We start from the raw sequence: 22442 nt of genomic DNA, 5'->3' as shown, positions 1-22442 counted from the left end.
GGTAAGCACGAGAAAGTAAGAGATGACAGTAATGCACAGACATATTCCAATTAAATTTCAATTCAGTCAATTCAGGAAATAAACTGAAATTCTATTTGCAAACTTAAAAATGCCTCTCAACTTCAAATTTACTTTTTTCAATGACTGAAGTGAATTACAAGTTCATTTCCAAGACTGAGTCATTTGAAATTAAACTGATCCCCAGCCATGTGAATTACTACAGTAAAATAGTTAAATAAAAAAAATGCATCAAGCATTTCAGTATGATCGCAATGGCAGGTAGAATATTTCAGGTAGATCAACAACTGACTGAAAGTTATTTTATTTCCTGACTGATGCAAGGAGCACATACATTTGTTTGTTTTAGTATGATATGTAACTCTGATGAAATACTGGGGTGGAGGGATATATGGGTTCCACTGTATGAGTGAAAAGGTCAACCTGTTACCTGGAGGATGGCTGGAAGGAAAGACTCAGGCGTGCCCAATTAAGTTTGAAATGAAAGCCTACAGAATGATAGATCTCCAGGAACGGGGTTTGTCTAGCTCCCTGGCACTCAAATCACGGCCCTCAAGGTCCGAGCACTGCTGGTTTTCCACCCTCCCTTTACTCGGGAGTCAGGTGTGAATACAGTCTGGCCAATCAGTAGCGCTAATTGTTCAGTTAATTACCTGGGGGAAAAGATAACCCGGGCTGGATTTGGATTCAAGGTCCAAGGTCATGGTCTAGCTTGTAGCTTACTGTTAGCTTAAGCTAATCAGGCAATGTCTTCTGTAACAATAGCTGTGATTCGGTTTGTGATTGAACGTTGTCTTTCTGGAGCTTGTCATTGTCTTAACAAGCTGCATTAATGTTGCAGCATCACAAGCAGCAACGTTCCAGCTCATCAAATTCTTTCATGTGATGTGTCTTGGTCTAGCTTCAACAGGCAGGCATCAATAGTAAAATGATAGCTAGCTGTTAGCTAGCAGGGTAGGTTTTTGTGTATGACCTGTTGCCATGGTAACAGCACCTAGTAGAACAGCTGGTAGCATTATTACATACAGTACACAATGCTCTGCATTACCCTATTCAATTCAAAGCCCATTCTTGTGTCAATTTTGCTCCCCACTACAATATTTTGTAAATCCAGAGATGTTTGAACTTTAATAAATTAAATTAATAATTTTGTTTTTTTCTTTTTAGTTTTGTTTGCTATAAATAATCCAGCAACCCTCCCGTCATAACTGTCTAGCCGCTGGCTAAACTAATATCTGTGAAGACTTGGAGCTGTAACTGCTTGTCTACATTTTTTTTTCTCGGGGGGGGGGGGGGGGGGGGGGGGGGGGGAGTTTTGGGGCAATACTTTTTTGAGAAGTCTTACATTTAAAAAATGTTGAATAAAAAACATTATTTGGCATCATAAATTTCTTTAATTCACTGTGTTGATGAAAGGAAAAAAAATGTCAGTGCAGCGCAAAGTGTGACAGGGCAAAAAGCGAAACAACCCAAGGGGAGTGAATACTTTCTGAAGGAACTGTGCATATTTTCAGTTTCAGTTTCACTCAGGGGTTTCGTGCACATTATTAAACGAACTTCCAAAACAAAAGAAGACAAAGCCTTGTTGCTCGGCCTGTAGAGCGAGCTCGCCATCAACGAACGACTGTAGCGGGTACCACCAGACTGGCTGAGTCACCTACCCCCTCACACTTTCAATTTGGCGCTACCTCGCCACAAGAACTTGCATATTCATGTTTTATTTTTCTTCACACATAGACACACAGGTACGCAACACCAGTTTAGGCTCCCATCTACCCTTGCTGAATTGACACTGAACTGAAATGGAACCCAAGGTAGACAGCGCCTAGGTGCTCGTCTGGGCAGGCGACGTGACTCACGCGATGTACTGCTCCGACTTGTTGAACTTCTTGGCCAGGTACTTCGAGGACGCCTTGCTGGGGATCCGGACGAAGGACAGCTCTTTGTTGTAGCGCGTCATGTTACACGGAGTCTCACACACGCAGTAATCATTATCCTTCTCTACCAGGAAGTCTGGGAGAGAGAGAGAGGGAAAGAGGGGGAGAGAGAGAGAGAGAGAGAGAGGGAAAGAGAGGGAGAGAGAGAGAGGGAGAGAGGAGGAGAGAGAGGGAGAGAGAGAGAGGGAGAGGGAGAGAGAGAGAGGGAGAGAGGAGGAGAGAGAGGGAGAGAGAGAGAGGGAGAGAGGGTGAGAGAGAGAGAGAGGGAGAGAGCACGAGAGAGAGAAGGAGAGGGAGAGAGAGGGAGAGAGCACAAGAGAGAGAGGGAGAGGAAGAGAGAGGGAGAGAGCACGAGAGAGAGAGGGAGAGGGAGAGAGAGAGAGAGAGAGAGAAAGAGTGAGAAAGAAATGTGAGTGTAGTCACAGATGTTTGATGGGGCCAGGGGGATTTTACAGTTACAGCCAGACCATTTACAGTTTATGACTATTTTCTGTACTAAGAGCCAACAGACCAGAGATGAATAGATAATGTAGAAATGTAGAGAAAAGGAGAATGCAGATGAATGTGAGCAAAATCAAGTAATGTATCTACTGTACTAATACAAGCAAAACATTGAAATGTTCTTCATAAACAGTGCCTTCGGAAAGTATTCAGACACCTGCACTTTTCCCACACTTTGTTACATAACAGCCTTATTATTAAATGGATTACATTCATTTTCATTCTCATCAATCTACACACAATACCCCATAATGACAAAGCAAAAACAGGTTTTTAGAAATTTTTGCAAATTTATTCAAAATAAAAAAACTTAAATATCAGGTGTGGGTGCAGGCTTTTAGTGTGGCTTTTTTATTATTAGCCTTTTCAAACAGCCGTCTTCAAATTTCAAACCACAAACATTCCGCTGCCTTTGCGGGGCACTGACCCTGATAGCACGCTATGAAACAACAACAAAAACGAAACACGGAGAGAAACCTGGAAATGCAGGGAGGGCGGTGTGCCTTCACGCGTCGATTTTAAAATGTAAAAAATCGATCTCCTTACCCAGAGCAGGATCGGCACACTCCTTGTACTGCTCCGGAGTGCAGTAGGGAGCATCTCCTAGAGAAAAATCAGAGAACACAGGGCTCACCATCTTGAGTCAATAAGAGTGAATCTTTCTGATCTAATAAAACACGCCCTGAATAAGGGCTTATTATATCTAAACTTCCCTACACTCTACAGACACACATTTCAGCAATCAGGTCCACTTAGATTGACATATATTGATTTGCCCTACCAACAGGAAGTTAGTACTGTACTTACAGAACAGCCAATTAAAATACGCCTGCAAAATACTGGTATTAAAAGCTCCTCACGTAGCATATGAGGACACTAATCACAGGATTTCCTAAGTATTAATCCTGCTTTCAGACACATTACATTTACAAAAGCATGTGGACACCCCTTCTAATTAGCGGTTTTGGCTATTTCAGCCACACCCACTGCTAACAGGTGCATAAAATCAAGCGTACAGCCATGCAATCTCCATTGTCAGAAGTTGGCAGTAGAATGGGTCGTAACTGAAGAGCTCAGTGACCTTGAACGTGGCACTGTCATAGGACGCCACCTTTCCAACAAGCCATTTTGTCAAATTTCTGCCCTGCTAGAGCTGCCCCAGTCAACTGTAAGTGCTGTTATTGCGAAGTGGAAACATACAGGAGTAACAACAGCTCGGCCTTAGGCCAGATGAGCTCACGGAATAGGAGCACCAAGTGCTAGAGCGTAGCACGTAATAATCATCTGTCCTCAATGGCAACACTCACTAACTACCACTGGAAACAACGTCGGCACAAGAACTGTTCGTCAAGAGCTTCATGAAATGGGTTTCCATGGCCGAGCCGCCTTGCACAAGCCTAAGATCACCATGCGCAATGCCAAGTGTTGGCTGGAGTAGAGTAAAGCACACCAGAGCAGTTTTTCATGGTTTGGTCTAGGCCCCATAAATTCCAGTGAAGGGAAATTTTAATGGTACAGCATACAATGACATTCTAGAGAATTGTGCACTTCCAACTTTGTGGCAACAGTTAGGGGAAGGTCCTTTTCTGTTTCAGCATGACAGTGCCCCTGTGCACAAAGCAAGGTCCATAAAGAAATGGTTTTACTGAGTTTGGCAGAAAAGAACTTGACTGGCCAGCACAGAGCCCTGACCTCTACCCCATCTTCACCTTTGAAATGAATCGAAATGCTGACTGCAAGCCAGGTCTTATGCCCAACATTAGTGCCCAGTCTCACTAATGCTGTTTTGGCTGAATGGAAGAGAATCCCTGTAGCCATGTTCAAAAATGCCTTCCCAAAAAGAGTGGAGGCTGTTACAGCTGCAAAGGGGAGTCCAACTCCATATTAATGCCCATGGTTTTGGAATGAGATTTTCAACAGGTGCATATTATGGGTGTAAAGTTCAGGTGTCCACATACATTTGGAAATGTAGTGTATGCGCTTAGTTACTTCCTTATCCAAACACTGCAATGCAATTCCTTAACAGCACAAATAAGCGCAAGTTAGCACTGCAATAGACCCCCAGAAACTGCAGGAATGATGTGCCCCCATGAAACATCTAGGCGACCCCTGGCTGGTTTAATGCACTGAAATATCATTTAGCATTAGCAGTGCTCATTTAGCATTAGCACTGCTCATTTAGCATTAGCATTGCTCATTTAGCGTTAGCACTGCTAATTTAGCATTAGCACTGCTCATTTAGCATTAGCATTGTTAATTTAGCGTTAGCACTGCTAATTTAGCATTAGCACTGCTCATTTAGCATTAGGACTGCTCATTTAGTGTTAGCACTGCTCATTTAGCATTAGCACTGCTCATTTAGCGTTAGCACTGCTCATTTAGCGTTAGCACTGCAGGGCCCTACCGGGCATGTGCACCATGCGGCAGTTGCAGTTCTCCACCAGGTAGCGCGTCTCGCAGTCGATGCGACAGGCCGTGATGCTGTAGCTGCTGAAGAACTCAGAGTCCATGGCCGTGGCCTTGCAGTCACCCCAGGGAGGCGGCAGGTACGTCAGCTGCAGGAAACACACACACACACACACACACACACACATACACACAAACATCAGACACACAAACACACACACATACACAAACAACAGACACAGACACACAAACACATACACCAACATCAGACACATACACACGCATGCACACGCACACACAGACACACACACAAACACATCAGACACACACACACACACACAATACACACATGCACACAGATGCATGCACACATACACACACAGACACATATGCACACACACGCACACATACACATTTTATCACAATCCACTTATCGGTGTGGCAAAAATTGAAAACACTGAAAATAATTTTCCGAGCAATTTAAACAGTCACGTTATTTACAATTAAAAGTCCTGATGTGTTTTCAAGGTTATATGAGCATTTCTAATGTGTGTTTGTATTGTTCCTCCCACACACACACACACACTCACACACACAAGTCCTATTTACACTTAAGCCTAATTACTCCAGGATAATAGCCCTCATAATGGCTAATGTCACTAAATGGACACAGAGGAAAAAGTCACAGTATCATCTTTTTTAATGGATGACTTGAGCTGGCAGCTTTCCTGAGTTCCTCCCGCTCATCGTGACATGGTATCTTCCCGATTGCCAGGCCGGCCAGGCTAGCAATCGCTTCGCTTTGTGTGCTGGGTCCCCACATTCAGATCCAGCCTTTTCAAAGCAAAGCACCATTCAGCCAACCTCAACCACCCACACTCCACTCGCTGTCTTTTCAAGCACTGGCAGGGGCTGTATGTGTGTGTGTACGTGTGTGTGTGTGTGTGTGTGCATGTGTGTCTGTGTGTGTTTGTGTGTGTGTGTGTGTGTGTGTGTGTGCGTGTCTTTGTGTGCGTGTGTGTGTGTGTGTGTGAGCGCGCGCGTGTGTGTGTGTATGTATATGTGTGTGTGTGTGTGTGTCTGTGTGTGTTTGTGCGTGTGTGTGTGTTTGTGCCTGTGCTTCGGTGTTTGTATGTGTGTGCTTGCATGTGTGTGTGTTCTCGGTTGTGTTTGTGTGTGTTTGTATGTGTCCTTGATCCAGTCAGCCTTTGAAATGAAACAAAACAACACAACAAAACGTGTTGCCTTTTGCCCCGACTCCTTATTCACACACAGTTAATCTGCAGGTTCTGTCATGAAAGAGGTGAAGAGAGTGTGAAGGTGAGGAGAAAGGGAGGGAGAGAGGGAAGGAGGGAGAGAGAGAAGGAAGAAGATGGGGAGGAAGAGAGGGAGGAAATGAGGAAGAGAGAGGGGGAGTGATTCATTTAACTTCAGTTAAAGAATCCTCTTGACTGTCCTCTTTACTCAGAGACATGGCCGTCTTGGGGTTTTTTTTTGTTTGTTTGGATTTCATGAAGAAAGGACAAGAGAGGAGAGAGGAGAGAGAGAGAGGAGGAGGAAAGAGACAAGCTTTCTCCATAGTCTGTGGCTTCATTCAGAGCCGACGGCTTGGCTTTGCTGCCGGAGGGAGAGATTTGTAAGCCTGGGGGGGGGGGGGGGGGGGAATTAGACGAAATTAGACTCCATTGCATTAAATTAATGAAAGGCAGGGGCGTAGCTTGCACACCGGGCAGACAGAGAGACCGCACCCGGGGGCTGACAGCCAGCACGGTGCCAGCATGCTTAATGCCTTTCAAGGTACAAAAGGCAACAACGAATTGAATTGGTGGTGATGGGTCAACGGACGGGGAAACGTGTGGTTTGGGCTCCTCTAGGACTACACGACAAGCCGACTGTTGCGTTGGGAGTGCCAGCCAGTCCACTGCCGGACGCCGCCGCTAACTTTCGAACACGCGAATGCCGCCCCGAACGGTACCCTCTGCTCCTGGCACGACACGAAGGTCTGGAATCCCGGTGCCACGCCGAAGCCCAGCTGGTCGATGAAAGGCGGCTCGTCCTGGTTGTGGATCTGCACTTTAATGCCCGCTTCAAACGACGTCTCGTCTACAGAAGGGGAAGCGAGAAAAAAACAGCGTCAATCCAACACATCGATCCATCAACCAATCAATCAATCAATCAATCAATGGTGACAGTGCAATATTATGGGTTGGGAACAGACCTGGGTCAAATACGTATTTGTTTTGGATTCAAATACTTTTATACACTTTACTGATCTTGTCCCAATCTTGAACCAATTAAATACTCTCAGAAAGTGCAAACCCCACCTTCTGGTCATATTGGCAGGATCAATTACACCAGGCAAGATCAATAGAGCCCAGAAAAGTATTTGAATCCAAAACAAATACGTATTTGACCCAGGTCTGGTTGGGAACTGGGCTTGTAATCTACAGACTGCAAGTTTGATTCTTAAGTAGAACACTGTGTTTGTACCTTTGAGCAAGGTACCTGCATTACTTTAGTATATATCCACCTGTACATGGATACTACCGAAGCAAGCAAAACATAGAGTAAGCCACTCCGGCAACAGTGTCTTCTAAACGCCAGGAACATAATTAATTAACCGTTGTTTTGTATAACGCTATGTCAAAGCAAGTTACCACTTAGTGCTTCACCATAGGCTAGGAGGCTTACAGAAGTTGAAAAATTTATTTTTCTTGACTACAGACGCATAAGTGACTCTAACGTAGTTCGACGATGCATTCTACTGCGATCCAGAACGATGACCTGGAGACTAGCCTATACAGAAGTGTAGTGGGTATTTTCATTTCAGAATGAAATGCCATAGTACAGTAATATTTAAGGAATTAGGCTTGTATTTTTGAGTTTGCAGGTTCCCAAAACTCCCAGAACGCCCGGTGTCCTGGTACCCTTATTCAAGAAACTGAACCTGAATTGCTTCAGGAAAATATGAGTACAAATTAACTGTATTTAAAACGCAAATGTGTAAGTTTCTCCCTGTTCAGGAATGTGCACTAAAGATATTTGATAATTGCCTACACACCAACTAGTTTTTCTTTTTTTTGGCAAAACTTGTAAAGGGGTGGACAGTCAAGTGCAGATCCAAGGGTTTATGTGAGCCCTTTGACTCATTTGCATTTAATAAAACTCACCAGGGTTTCAGCAATAATATAAAATAATACTGGAGGAATATTATTGATAAAATGGTTCCAAGTGGCCTACAGTATAACCAATAATAGTCAACCTTAGAGGAGATGAAAAGGTCTTTTCATTAGGCTATATATAAAGGCATTCTGTGCATGTATGGCTACTTAAAAAAAAGCCATGCAAAGATGGATTAACAGCATCTGGAAGAGAGGCCAAAGGTGCTCGTGCTAACACAAGCTCAAGGCATTGAATGTTTGACTTTTTTTCGTTACGAACCATTGAAGAAATAGATGCATAAGTAAAACTGCTAAAAATCTAAAGGAAATCAATGCAACTACTAGAGTGGTTTATATGCTTAGATACTCGGTTTGAATTTGTACCTCAATGGATGAGCTTCCTTCATGCAAAGCCAGTAGACCTATAATGCAACTGTGAACAACTCAGGGGAAAAAAAAGGTTTTCGGTAACCCTCAAATCTGAAAATACTGCAGGATTATATTATCATTACAGGGCTCCTCGGCAAAGAAAAGGTCTGTCTTTGAAATAACGGCGGCAGATAGCAAAACAACTCATCAGTGTTTTGTATTTTATCTGCTTATTTACTTCAGATCCTTCCTGTCAGCGTGCGCCTTCCCCTTTGAAATGTAAAGGCACACTTTCATTCAGGTAATTACCATGGAGACAAGGCAGTAAGTGCATTTTATCCCACCTCAACAGTCTCAACCAAATCAGCATTATACACACAAACACAAAATGAAATTTTTCCTGAGACCCTACCCTGTCATGCAGAAGCTAGGCAGACACCAAATCTCACAATTGCATACTGCTTTTCATAACCTCAGGCTCAAACCTGTCATTCCTGATATGGGCGATTAGCGTCAAAACTGATGGCTTCGCCTCTGTTACCCGCCGAGAAGTAATATATCAAATTATCGAACACCTTTGGGATGAACTGCAACACTGACTGCGAGCCAGGCCTTACGCCCAACGTCGGTGCCCGACCGCACTTGTGGCTGAATGGAAGCGAATCCCCGCAGCCATGTTCCAAAAACCGACTGGAAAGCCTTCCCAGAAGAGTGGAGGCTGTTACAGCAGCAAAGGAGGGACCAACTCTGTATTAATTCCCATGAGCAGTACCAGTGATTATAATGATAAAAATCTGGGATTTTCGGCCTTTTATACAGCTTTTGGTTAAGCTCCACACGCTTTTGGTTTTAACCACGCCCACTTCCTGTTTTTATTCAAATGAAAATTCAAAAATGTTTTTGGTTGAACAAAAACATACAAATAGTGGCATCTACCTCCACCCCTAATATATATATACACACACACACACACTCACCGGCCACTCCATTTGGTACAACTGTTCAACTGCTCGTTATATATAATCAGCCAATCACGTGGCAGCAACTCAATGCATTGAGGCATGTAGACATGGTCAAGACGATCTGCTGAAGTTCAAACCAAGCATCAGAATGGGGAAGAAAGGTGATTTAAGTGACTTTGAACATGGCATGGTTGTTGGTGCCAGACCAGGTTTGAGTATTTCAGAAACTGCTGATCTACTGGGATTTTCACGCACGACCATCTCTAGGGTCTACAGAGAATGGTCAGAAAAAGAGAAAATGTCCAGTGAGCAGCAGTTCTCTGGGCAAAAATGCCTTGTTGATAGCAGAGGTCAGAGGAGAATGGCCAGACTGGTTCGAGCTGATAGAAAGGCAACAGTAACTCAAATAACCACTCGTTACAACCGAGGTATGCAGGAGAGCATGTCTGAACGCACAACACGTCGAACCATGAAGCAGATGGACTACAGCAGCAGAAGACCACACCCGGTACAAGCAAGTACCTAATGAAGTGGCCGGTGAGTGTGTATATATATACATATATATATTCTCTGTTTTGTCAAAGTGTTCTATTGTTTGGATTGCCGATATTCTGAAATGGAATAAATACTTGTTCAAAAAAAGAAATAGAATTTGAAACTAAAAAATGCGCTTTGGCACAAGAAACTGATTTAATTAATTCATTACTTAATTAATTAGGACTACAGGGGTGTCACGCCTTCCCTGAGCGCACATCTTTGTCCTTACCCGTCTCCCCCCAGACGGGGAGGTACTCATCCTGCTGAATGTCCAGCATGATCTCCAAGCCATTCCCCATTCCGCCTTTCATCGTCACCAGCAGAGGGCGTCCGTCTTTCCCTGAGTTGAAGGTGTAGCATTTTCCGTAGCGGGTAAAGATCTGGCAAGAAAAGCAGAATAAATAATCTATTAAACAAGGTATCCAAGAAGACGTTCCTTCCATTTGTTTGAGGTTGTGATGCCCGGTGAAACATTTCCACGGTAGGTGTCTTTACAATGAATAGAGGAGATATTGTGTCAACCTGACGTTATGGTGAACTCCTGACGTCAGTTATATTACATGTTTACAAAAAAAGCAGTACATAAATAGGCCAAAATAAAAAGCTTTTATAGAAAATTAGTCAAAAGACAAGGAATAACTCAGTCAGATAAATACAACCGATCGATTCTTTTGGGAGATGACTATTTTGCCAAAGATACAAGTTATGTTGGCCCCTTAGTCTCAATTACCCTGTCAACTTGGTAGATGATGTAACTATCAGATGGACTGTTGACTAACAAACTGCAACTGTGACATCTTCAACCTTAAGTGCGTAAAGATAACTAGCATATACAGACATACATGAATACATATGCACCAACATGAACTACTCTTATCCTGCAGAGATCCGAAAATTCATATTTGTCCCATGTGGAACAATGGGCCAGCTTTGAAGTTGCTCCTAGTAATATCTATATTTTCACTGAAAAAGCCTATTTGCCCATTGGACTCCATTCATGTTTGACAGCAAATTTCTAAATTATGGATTTCTGTAAATCACACAATAATGTACTTCTCTACAAATCAACAGTTTTGTCTCAAGAAACTCACTTTTGTCTCATTTTAAAGTGGGAATTACAAGCTTTCAGTCAGTTAAATGGTCTAAAATATATAGGGGTTCAGAAATACATCCAAAATCTCTTCAAAAATGAATACAATGCTTTTTGTCCATTATAATGCCTATAAATGTGCCCCTTATGAAGCTTTAAGATGAAACATTGATATCAGATTTAAAAATAAGGCAAACACATTATCGCACAATGTGGTACAGTACCTAAATGTGTAATCATTAACTCTCATATATTTTTCTGTACTCTACTGCATGTAATGTTTTCTTGTATGGGGATGGAATGACATTAAAACAATATTCAACCATCCACCGTGTTGTGGCAATGTTCCAGCTCACGCCACATTAGGTGCATGAAACACATCCTAAGAACTCCTATTTTATAATATCCTCATTATAAAATACCACAAACCAAATTAAAGTCACTCAATTTCAAAAATAATGTATATAACCGAAATATTTTGAGCAGTAACACTTACATATCGACAAAGAAATCGTATCTGTGTTCAGTAGATAGAAACAGAGACAGAGAATCAATGCTGTCGTTATCCTCTACTGACTTGGTCCAGAAAGCAGTATCAGCTGAGTCTATCAGCAAACATATGCCTTAGCCATGCTCAGAAGTTCTCAAGAATAATAATACTTTCGAAGAAATTACAAAACTCATTGATAACGTTTCGCCAAGTGCAGTGTCTTTTACTGCTGCCACAGAGTGAATGTGTAATACAGCGATGATTATTCACTGCTTTCGGTTACGCTGACCTATAAAACGCTATTCCAAATGTAAAATTAGACATATTATACATTGTTAGAAAGCTTATAGGGTCACCTACTGGACAAATTAAGTGTCAGTCAAGGCACGTTGTACTAAAAAGGGTGACAAGGCCGTAAACGACACATGGGATATTACGCACAGCTATACTGGAAGGTACCCAGGCATCCCAAATGAACGTATATTTCACAAACAATTTGTTGAAGACAATAAATGACCACTGAACCTTGAAAGGAACATCTTTATGTGTAAAACCAATGGTACGATTTTATACTTATTCCATATTTAGTCCCAGATATTGATAGTAGAATGTCATAATATAATTCTACTATAATTCTTTTTGTTTATTTCAGTGTTCAGTGAGCAGTGTTTTTCACAGCTGTACTGGCATACCTTTGGCTATTGATGGCTATATCTTGTTGCTATGACAGAATACAAATTTTTAGTGATGAAAGAATGCTTTTATGAATGCCCAGATAGACACTGTTGTCCAGTTTGTCATGGATGGGGGTGTAGCTGCAGATGAGACTGCAGGGAGGGGGTGCTTGGTAAATGGAGGACAGGCGCGACAATGGTGAAGCTTAGAAACTTCGTCTTCGACATAGTTGTCCCGAATCGCCAAGTAATAAAGCGAGAGCGCAAAGTTTGTGTTTTAAACTCATAGTTTGGTTGCAGGAGCACTGAACGTCTGAGTTGAACAATCTCATGACGTCACGTCATGGCCACTAGGGGGTTTGCACCAACAAGTTAAAACGTAAGAAATCTGCCCTGAATTTCAGATGCTTTCAGAGGTGCAGTTTCTCTTGGGAGAGCGGAAGGAATGTGTGGCTTTGTCAGCACAGTATATCACTACTTGCCACTAACATTTATACATAAAAATAAAGATATTTTGTAGTCCAAGTTTATGTGTTTGTTTTTTAGATGTAGAATTTTCTTTCTTTCTTTACTGTGCATGTTTACTGCAATGCTTTTCTCTAAACTGTTTGTTATGTCAGTATACACCATGGCACTATTGCCATGCTAAGAAAGCTTACTTGAGTTTGCATTTCAGAGAGGGACAGATAAATAAAAAAAACAGAAAGAGGTGGATAGAGAGAGACAGAAAAAAGGGCAAGAGAATGAAAGTGAGAAGAGAGAAAGTAAAAACAACAGAGAAAGAGAGAGAGAGTTTCTGGGGTCTGAGGTAACTGTACTGGGGGTTTAGAAATCTTCAGGCTGCTCACACACGACAGTGAGCACAGTCTCAGCCCTCAGCTGTGGCCCCGTGGGTATTCCTCCATCCTGGTGATTGTAGGCTGGTAGTCTGTCTATAATGCTGTACAACATTGGCCTCCATTCAACTCTCCATTCAATTATACACCCATGCGTTGAACAACATATAAAACACTACAGACAGAAACAAAGAAAAAGTAGTCAGGAGGATAAAAAGCTAGAAGGATAATCCTCATAAGTACTTTTGTTGAATGTAAATGTAATTTAAAGCAAAATGTTCTCCTAAAGTAACTGACTGGACCTGGACATGAGTGGGGAACAGCCCAAGACTTGGACCGACCAATGGCCAGATTTTTCCGGCGTAGCAAAATCACAAGGTCAAGCCATTAAATTCCAAAGGGCAAAAAAATTTGGGGAAACAGAGTTTGTCCGCAGCATCATTGTTTCGAAACTCATCACTAAGCAAAAGGCAGACGCGCACTCTGTAGCATCCCAACGGTGAATCTCACTGGGTGTGACGCCATTCGGTTTATAAATATCCATCAGGGCAGCTGACCTTCTCAAAGAGCAATTTCTGAAGTTGAATGAGGAGCACGCTCCGCCACGAATGCTCGTTTACACCAGCTCCAAAAGAAGAGGAGGAGGAGGAGGAGGAGGAGGAGGAGGAAAAAACACAACACCGTGAACGGAAAAGCGGTCTGAGTTCTCGGTACCGTGATGGGTTGAAAACGGCAGCGGTCACACTCCTTTGCTTCTCAGCGTTCTGTATCAGGGGGGAAAAAAATAATATGGGGAAAAACACTGAATCCCCGTGAAAGATGTCGCAGAAGACAAAGAGAAAGTGCCCCGGACTGAAAGGTCACTGCTGCTACCCGTCCGCTATTAATTGCCCCATCCACTTTGTGGCACTAAAGAAAAAACTGAGCGGGAAATCGAAGCAGCATCGATCTAAGTCAGAGGGTATGTCAGGAACGGTCTGTCATGTAGAAATCGGCTCTGAGAACAAAGACTTCTCTCTGTCTCGGCATCTTTATATATCTTTCTCTGTCTGTTTACCTCCCTCTCTTACCCCCCCCCCCCACCGTCTATTTACTTCCTTCCTCTGTCCCCCCTCGCCCTCTCTCTAACTCCCTCTTTCTCAGAGAAAAGCAAATAACGTATTTTAGTCACTGCCCTGCTGATTCAGTTTTGCAAGAATAAACGAATGCACGAGCTAAGAGTGAAAGTGCCTCCATCTCACTGACATCTAGAATCCCCATCGACTGAGGGCTGTCAGGCCATGATTGACAAATGGCAGTTGGGGGGGGGGGGGAGGCTGGTAAGGGGTGGATGAAGTGAAGCTAGCCAGAGTTGCTGTGGTAACCTGGGGGGGGGGGGTGGGGGGGGCTGGGAGAGCTGGAGGACTCGGGGTTGGAGGCAAGGGTGGGGGGGGGGGGGGGGTTGGGTGGGTGGCCTTGAAAGGATGCACACTGAATGCACAGCATAACCCCCCCCCCCCCATGAATGCCTATATCCTCACCCTCCCTTCATCATCCTCCTTGTGATACTGCATCTTCCCATCCCTGACAGTAGTACCGATGTTCTCCATGACTGTGAATCGCTCTGGACAAGAATGTCTGCAAAGTGATTATAATGTAAACCTCTGCTTCACCAAAGGCAAATTATTTACACTTAACAGCAGCTCTTATCCGCTAACAAAGATGCATATAAAACATTATTATTATTATTATTATTATATAAAACATTAGGAAAAGATCAGAGGCAATACCAAGTCATCAGCATCATAGCCAAAAGATGAACAGAAGTACAGCCATTAGATAAACCTACTGCATGTTAAGGGTCACAGCCGGTGCAAAAGAGAGACTGAGGATTTGGCAGCAAATGGATTTGAGGTGCTAACTGCAGCAAAAGCAGGGATTTTTAATCCAGAATTCAAGGTTTGTTGAACAAAGATGCAGTTCGAACGTGTGATTTTCCACTCTGCAAAGCCCGCGGACTGAACAAGCGCGGAACCGTCCAGACCCACGGCGCAACTCACTTCCGCAGACACATTTTTAGCTGGCACCACCTGCGCATGCATCCTACTAAACAAAGCACCACCTGCGCATGCGTCCTACTAAACGAAGCACCACCTGCGCATTCGTCCTACTAAACGAAGCACCACCTGCACATGCGTCCTACTAAACAAAGCACCACCTGCGCATTCGTCCTACTAAACGAAGCACCACCTGCGCATGCGTCCTAATAAACGAAGCCCCACCTGCGCATGCATCCTACTAAACGAAGCACCACCTGTGCATACGTCCTACTAAACGAAGCACCACCTGCGCATGCGTCCCACTAAACGAAGCCCCACCTGCGCATGCATCCTACTAAACGAAGCACCACCTGCGCATGCGTCCTACTAAACGAAGCACCACCTGCGCATGCGTCCCACTAAACGAAGCACCACCTGCGCATGCGTCCTACTAAACGAAGCGCCACCTGCGCGTGCGTCCTACTAAACGAAGCACCACCTGCACATGGGTCCTACTAAACAAAGCACCACCTGCACATGGGTCCTACTAAACGAAGCACCACCTGCACATGGGTCCTACTAAACAAAGCACCACCTGCGCATTCGTCCTACTAAACGAAGCACCACCTGCGCATGCGTCCCACTAAACGAAGCACCACCTGCGCATTCGTCCTACTAAACGAAGCACCACCTGCGCATGCGTCCCACTAAATGAAGCACCACCTGCGCATGCGTCCTACTAAACGAAGCTCCACCTGCGCATGCGTCCCACAAAACGAAGCACCTCCTGCATATGCGTCCCACAAAACGTCCCTCAAAGACGTGACCACAGTTTGCCATGCATAGCCCACGGCGCCAGTTCCTGCGTGCCGTGGGAAAAATAGGACACGGGCTGTATTCACACAATAAAGCAGTTTGATAAAAATTCAGTGGCTTTTTTATAACATAGAATTGTTTGCATCACCAGGGCTTTTGTTCAGAACTGGGTTTGTGGGGCATAGGGCATCCTGACATCCCCAATTACACAAAACGACAGTACTGTCAGACATCTAGTGTTTAGATTATGGCCTTAGAGAAAGGAACAGTGAACTGGATGCAATATTATATTGTTTAGAAGAATGTGGCCTGCCCTCCCTAAACCTAGAAAGGTGTTTTGTTCCATGTGTATTTTGAGCATAAAATACATCTTGACATATTATGTGTTATGTAAAACATATAATCATCAATCAAAAAGGACTTCCTCTTATCCATGTAGAATTTAGCTTTAACTAAATTCCAACTATGCCCCCTTGTTCTACTGACAGAACTTAACCTGAAAAATCACTTTGTAAAATCCCTTTAGTGAATTTTACAACCACAAACTACCCAGTGCACATAAAATCATTAGACCTATCAGGGCTTCCTATTTGGCAAATTCTTGCCAAATCCAAACTCAAAACTTTCTGTTGGTTAAATAAAGACAAAATAATTTCACAAAGTAGCACTGAGGCAAGATTCGTTTGGACCAGCGGGTATAGCTTTGCCCGCTGGGTCACTATTGGGACTTTGAACAGTATAACTTTTCAAGGTTACCCTTTAAACTCCTTCAATAGGCTGAAACAGCCTTGTTGGATTATATTAACATCCATCATGTAAACTTCCATTTGTTTCCAGATGAGAAAGAGCGATTAGTCTTTGGAGAGTCGTAAATCAGCACTACGGGGGCTGTTGTGATGACTACGATGATAGTAAATTCAGTCCAAGCTTCTAGCAGCAGGTTCGAGAGCTGGGTGAAACTCTCTCACTTCTGTGCTGGCTCCTACTGTCATGGCAGCATCGTTTCTGGGCTTCGTTTTGGCCTGCTTCTCCATTTTCGTGTGCTCATTACATTACATTACATTCATTTGGCAGACGCTTTTATCCAAAGCGACGTACAAAAAGTGCATTTCATGGTCATAGACAACTGCTAAACACGGGTTCAGGAAGGTACAATACTTATTTTGTACAGCTATTTCTAGCCAAGAACACAGTTCACTCAGTGAACACTATTCTGACCTAACCGCTACAAAACAAACTAGGCAGAAGAATAAGCTACAGTATTAGGACAAATACAAATTACGAAAAAGTGCTGGGATGGGGCAACATGTAACAAGTGACATGAAAGGGGGGGGGGGGTTAGCTTAGGTATAGTCTGAAGAGATGAGTCTTCAGGCCACGGCGGAAGATCGGTAGTGAGGGGGAGGTTTGGAGAGAGAGACGGGGAGTTCGTTCCACCACTGGGGAGCTAGGGTGGAGAAGCTCTGTGATCCCTTTGGGCGGTTTGGAGGGGTTACAAGGCGCAGAGCGGAGTGGTCGAGCAGGCACATAGAATTGAGTCATGTCCTGCAAGTAGATGGGGGCTGTCCTGTTGGCAGCAGTGTAGGCAAGGGTCAGGGCTTTGAACCGGATCCTGGCGGCGACCGGTAGCCAGTGGAGTGATCGCAGCAGAGGAGTGACGTGGGAGAATTTGGGAAGGTTGTAGATGAGTCGGGCAGCGGCATTCTGAATCATCTGCTCCTACTGATGATTATTGTAGTTTTGTGTGGATCTGCTGATGGGTATTATAGTTTTGTGTGGATCTGCTGATGGGTATTATAGTTCTATGTGGATCTACTGATGCTATTGCAAGGTGAGCTGAGAAATCTAGGCACTTCGGTGTGCAGATCACTAAGGGGCTTGCGCGAAGGGGTTAAACAAGTTGTGCAATCTCCTGTAGGTCTAAGTTCAGTAATGACATTGACATGCACTCTAGCAATCAATGTGCTGAAACATTTCTGGAGACTGATTGAAAGCTAACTAAAGCACGGCCATATATAATGCCACAAATATCAGTAATGTACAGAAAATGTGTTGAACACGGCAGCACAAGGAAAAATAAAATTCCCTATTGAACAAAAATGAATGTGTTGTATTGTAGTTAATTCCATGCAGTTACACTGCACGTTTATGTACATCACTGCTATATATCATAAGGTATTGTATCTGCGGAGCAAAATGTACAGATAGGGTGCACACGTGCTAATTTAAACAAGCCAAGCATGTCATTCTAATACAGTCAATGAAAAAATATGCCATTTCAGACACTTCAGATCTCCATTTTTTCTCGCTTCAACTGACAGCTGCTCTTCCCCGGTCCCGCAAAGAAAATCGACAGGAGGAGATTGAAGAGGGCAGCAGCGTAGTATAACGGTCCTGTAGCCGGGCCAGTAAATCACAAGTTACAGGATTCCATTCTCAGTTGGGCCACCGGCGTTGTACCACTGAGCAAGGTACTTAATCTGAATTGCTTCAGGAAAAAAACATTCATCTGTACAAACGAGCGCATGTAAAATGTAATCTGTTTAATGCTCTCGGGTTGACAGTGTGTACTAAATGGTAAAATATAAAGTCAACAGCCGTTTCATCTCGGCAGGAGTTATTCACGGGCACCGTGAGTCGCTTTCTGAATCCTTTCTGAAGGAGGCCAAGCCGTTTGGCAGCATTGTCAGAAAGCCGCTATGATTATGGCCATTCCTTCTCATAAGTGTGTGCATCGAGGCTGACGTAGATACAACAATACAAAGGAGAACAGAGTCAAAAACACCATTAAACTAAACTTTCTTTGTGCTTTCTACCCCCTTTCCTCAAATTTTGAATGGCAATTCATGTTAAACACCCGCAACCTGCAACAGTAGGCTGCTTCTGCTTCTTTTCACACTGCAGTCCACAAGTCAGGTTCACATAGGCGTGCATCGGAGGAAGATGCTTAACGTGCAGCTCGAGCTAACAGACATTTTCTACACAACCGCTCAACCAATGGGGATGGCTGTTGAGGATGAGACAGTCTGATGTAGACAAGGTCTGACCCGACCACTCTCGGAAACCCTGCAGCAAGTTAACACGTGTCCCCCTGCATGGCTGCCAGTCTCAGTAGACACTCACACAGTATGGATTCAATACCAGACCGTGGGGCCCATCCACACACTGAAACAGTGCCTTATAGGATACCAGACCATGGGGCCCACCCACACACTGGAGCAGAGCCTTAACAGATACTAGATCATGGGGTCCATCCATACACTGGAACAGTGCCTTAACAGATACCAGACTGGATGTTAAACAAATCTGTAATGAACTTCTGGGTGTGACTGAAGAGTGGTGTTAGTGGTGCTGGCTGGGTTTTGACAAAACTAGAGGAAATGAAGTAGGATTAGTGTCCATTGATTAATAGAGGCTACACACATGGCTGAAGTTTTTGCCATTATTACTCTGAGACGGTCCAGTGGCGAAAATCTATCAAAGTGAATCTGAAGACCAGAATGGTCCGGAGCCTTAGGAAGTTTAGCACCTTGTGATCCAGTTCCATCTCTGTGCCCACCTGTGATTCTGAAGATGGCCTCAAGTTAACTGGACTGAGTTTGGTTGCTAGGCACCCCAAACAGTCTTTTCCAGCTAAAATCAGAAACACTGAAACAAGGACTACTTTTAAAAACCAGCCCTGGTCGTGGAGAGCTGCGGGGTCAGTGTAATTTCACTTTTAAACAACACTGAACTGATGATCAATTAAAGTTGTTTATTTCAGGCAGTTACCTCACCTCACCTAAATTCCTGCGTATAAATTGGCTGATACGATGGAAATAAAACAGAAAGCCCTGCAGTTCTCCAGAGGCACACATGCAGGCTTCTCAATCACACGTATACTAGAACATGGGTTCTCAAACTACTGGGGACCCAGTGTGTGTGTGTGTGTGTGTGTGTGTGTGTGTGTGAACGTGCATGAGTGCATGGTTTTCATTACAACCACAACTACAACCACTGAGTTATAACAGGCTGTTAATTGTTTGGGATGAGACCCGTTTAAAGCTTATGGAGGGTTGATTTACCCTATTAAATGCCATGTTATCTCAGAAGTAGAGCTTGCATCTTGAATAATAAATAAAAACCACCTCATTTTACCTCACCTGATTTCTTGGGTTTGAACTGAATGTTTAATGTGAAAATAATACCAATCTGCACACCCTGCGGCTCTCCAGGACCAGGGCTGGGGACTCTAGCAGACCCTGTGGCCCTCCAGGACCAGGGCAGGGGACCCCTCTTCAAGAGAGCAAGGCAGCAGAGGGAAGCTTTCCCAGCCTCCTGTGTGACCCCGCACCCCTTACTCAAGATCCCACGGAACTTCTACCCTCACTCTGTCTTTCCCTCAGATGTTCGCTGCTAACGTGCGACAGATGTACCCTCCTTCTGAGCGGCGTGCCGCCTCATCGATTCTCAATACCTTCTCATCTTCCCCGGCCCGAGCCTCGCTCTGCTACCCCGAGATAGCGAGCCTTCGCTCCTCTAACTCGCCGGGGGCTTTTCTCCGCTTCGCCGAAAAGCAAACAAGCCTCCGTCCGACCGCGAACGACAAGGCAGTGATGGATAGAACACCTCTCCCTCTTATTCTGACTGTTGTGCAGCGGCATAACACACACCAAGCGCACACCGCTGTAGTCCATCTAGGCCGCTCTAAGGACAACACAACCCATCATCCAGTGCTTCAGTTGGGACAGATAATTGGGAGACTAGCACCGCAGTTCAGGAGACACTTTTTCCCCTTGCACACCGCGGGCTTATTTATAATCAGAAACATTTACATATTATGACTGTACAACCTTGAAATTGACAAATCTGGGTAATTTATGGGAAATAAATATATATATATATATATCAGTCCAAACCATTCTCATGTACTGTATGCTTGTACACATAGGGCCAAATTACCTGAAATAATTGAGGAAACATTGGATAGCATTGCTTTGGAATACAGTATGTTGAATTTGTGTGAGCTAAGATAACCAATATTGTTTCTTGTAACAGCCTAATTGTGATATCAATACTTTTAATGGCAGCCTTGATTTAGCAAGTTTGAATTAATGGCAGTGCTATGTGTGAGTAACTTGGTATTTCTTATGTTTAAAATATGTTTTTCTTCAGATATCAGTTCTTTTTGCACTTTTTTATGAGTGATAATAGTAACGCATATAAATGTAGGCTATGAAAGAGAAAAGCAAACACACATACCTTCCAGCAGAAAGAAATACACAGGCATGTATTCAGTCACTTTTCATTTGCCATGAATGACAAGTAAATGAAAGTATTTGTCATATTTTTAAGTGGAAGTGTTCTTAATGAGGTATATTGAACACAAACCCTATTGAACAACCGACTGAGCTATCAGTGAATGCTTATGTTACAGTGTGAAATATCCTTGTTACATATCGACAAAGACATTTTTATCAGTGTTCAGTGGACAGAGACAGAGAGAATCAATGCTGTTGTTATCCTCTTCTGACTTTGTTCAGAAAACAGTATCAGCTGAGTCCATCAGCAAACATATGCCTTAGCCATGCTCAGAAGTTCTCAAGAATAATAATATTTTCCAAGAAATTACTAAACTCATTGATAATGTTTCGCCAGGTGCAGTGTCTTTTACTGCAGCCTCACAATGAATACGGCTGATGATTCACAACTTTCAGTCATGCTGGGCTATAAAATGATCATTCAATGATCATCGACAACACCGTAAACAATATGTGTGGTATTACGCACACATATTTTGGAAGGTACACAGGCGTTACAAATGAACATTTCCAAAACGGATTGTTGAAGACAATAAATCACCACTGAACCTTGAAAGGGACATCTTTACATGTAAAACCAAAGGTAAGATTTTACATTTACTCCATATTTAGTCACATATATTGACAGTAGAATGCCATAATATAATTCTACTACAATTCCTCTTGTTTATCTCAGTCTTCATTGAGCAGCATTTTTCACAGCTGTGCTGGCACACCTTCGGCTATTTTTGGCTTTGTCTTGTTGCTATGACAGTATACACATTTTTAGTGGTGAAAAAATGTTTTTTATGAATGCCCAGATAGACACTATCATCCACTGTGTCATGCGTGGGGGGTGTATCTGCAGAATCACCTACTAATAAACAGGAAAGGGCCTTTGCCAAAACTGTTGCCACAAAGTTGGAATTACACAATTCTCTAGAATATCATTGTAACATTAAGATCTCCTTTCGCTGGAACTAAGGGGCCAAGCCCAAACCATGCAAAACAGCCCCAGACTATCATTCCTCCACCACCAATCTTTACAGTCGGCGCTATTTGGGCCAATACTGTTCACACTATGCATTTCACCAAACCCAGATTCTTCCATCAGACTGCCAGAGAGTGAAGCGTGATTCATCACTCCAGAGAATGCATTTCCACGCTCCAGAGTTCAATTGCGGTGTGCTTTACACCACTCCAGCCAACGCGTGGCATTACGCATGGTGATCTTCGGCTTGTGCACGACTGCTCGGCCACAGAAACAGATCATTTTTATGCGCTACATGCTTTAGCACTTGTGCGACCTACCACTCTGCGGCTGAGCTGTTGTTGCTACCATACGTTG

At 43.6% G+C, this 22442-nt stretch overlaps 1 protein-coding gene across 4 annotated transcripts in view; it reads right to left on the bottom strand.

The window, feature by feature from the left end:
• The window catches only part of LOC118211306 (acid-sensing ion channel 1), a 172620-nt gene that overhangs the window by 12550 nt on the left and 137628 nt on the right, over window positions 1-22442 (bottom strand). For all 4 annotated transcript variants that reach the window (XM_035388422.1, XM_035388421.1, XM_035388419.1 and 1 more), the window contains 5 exons: window positions 10121-10271; window positions 6838-6965; window positions 4861-5011; window positions 3003-3059; window positions 1878-2031 (listed from right to left, as the gene is read on the bottom strand). In XM_035388422.1, coding sequence (XP_035244313.1) covers window positions 1878-2031; window positions 3003-3059; window positions 4861-5011; window positions 6838-6965; window positions 10121-10271 — 641 coding nt within the window. The remainder of the gene's footprint in view (window positions 1-1877; window positions 2032-3002; window positions 3060-4860; window positions 5012-6837; window positions 6966-10120; window positions 10272-22442) is intronic.

Source organism: Anguilla anguilla, chromosome 13, assembly GCF_013347855.1.
Source record: "Anguilla anguilla isolate fAngAng1 chromosome 13, fAngAng1.pri, whole genome shotgun sequence".
Classification (NCBI taxonomy): domain Eukaryota; kingdom Metazoa; phylum Chordata; class Actinopteri; order Anguilliformes; family Anguillidae; genus Anguilla; species Anguilla anguilla.
Note: the sequence above shows the minus strand (reverse complement) of the source record. Positions and strands in the feature narration are given on the sequence as shown.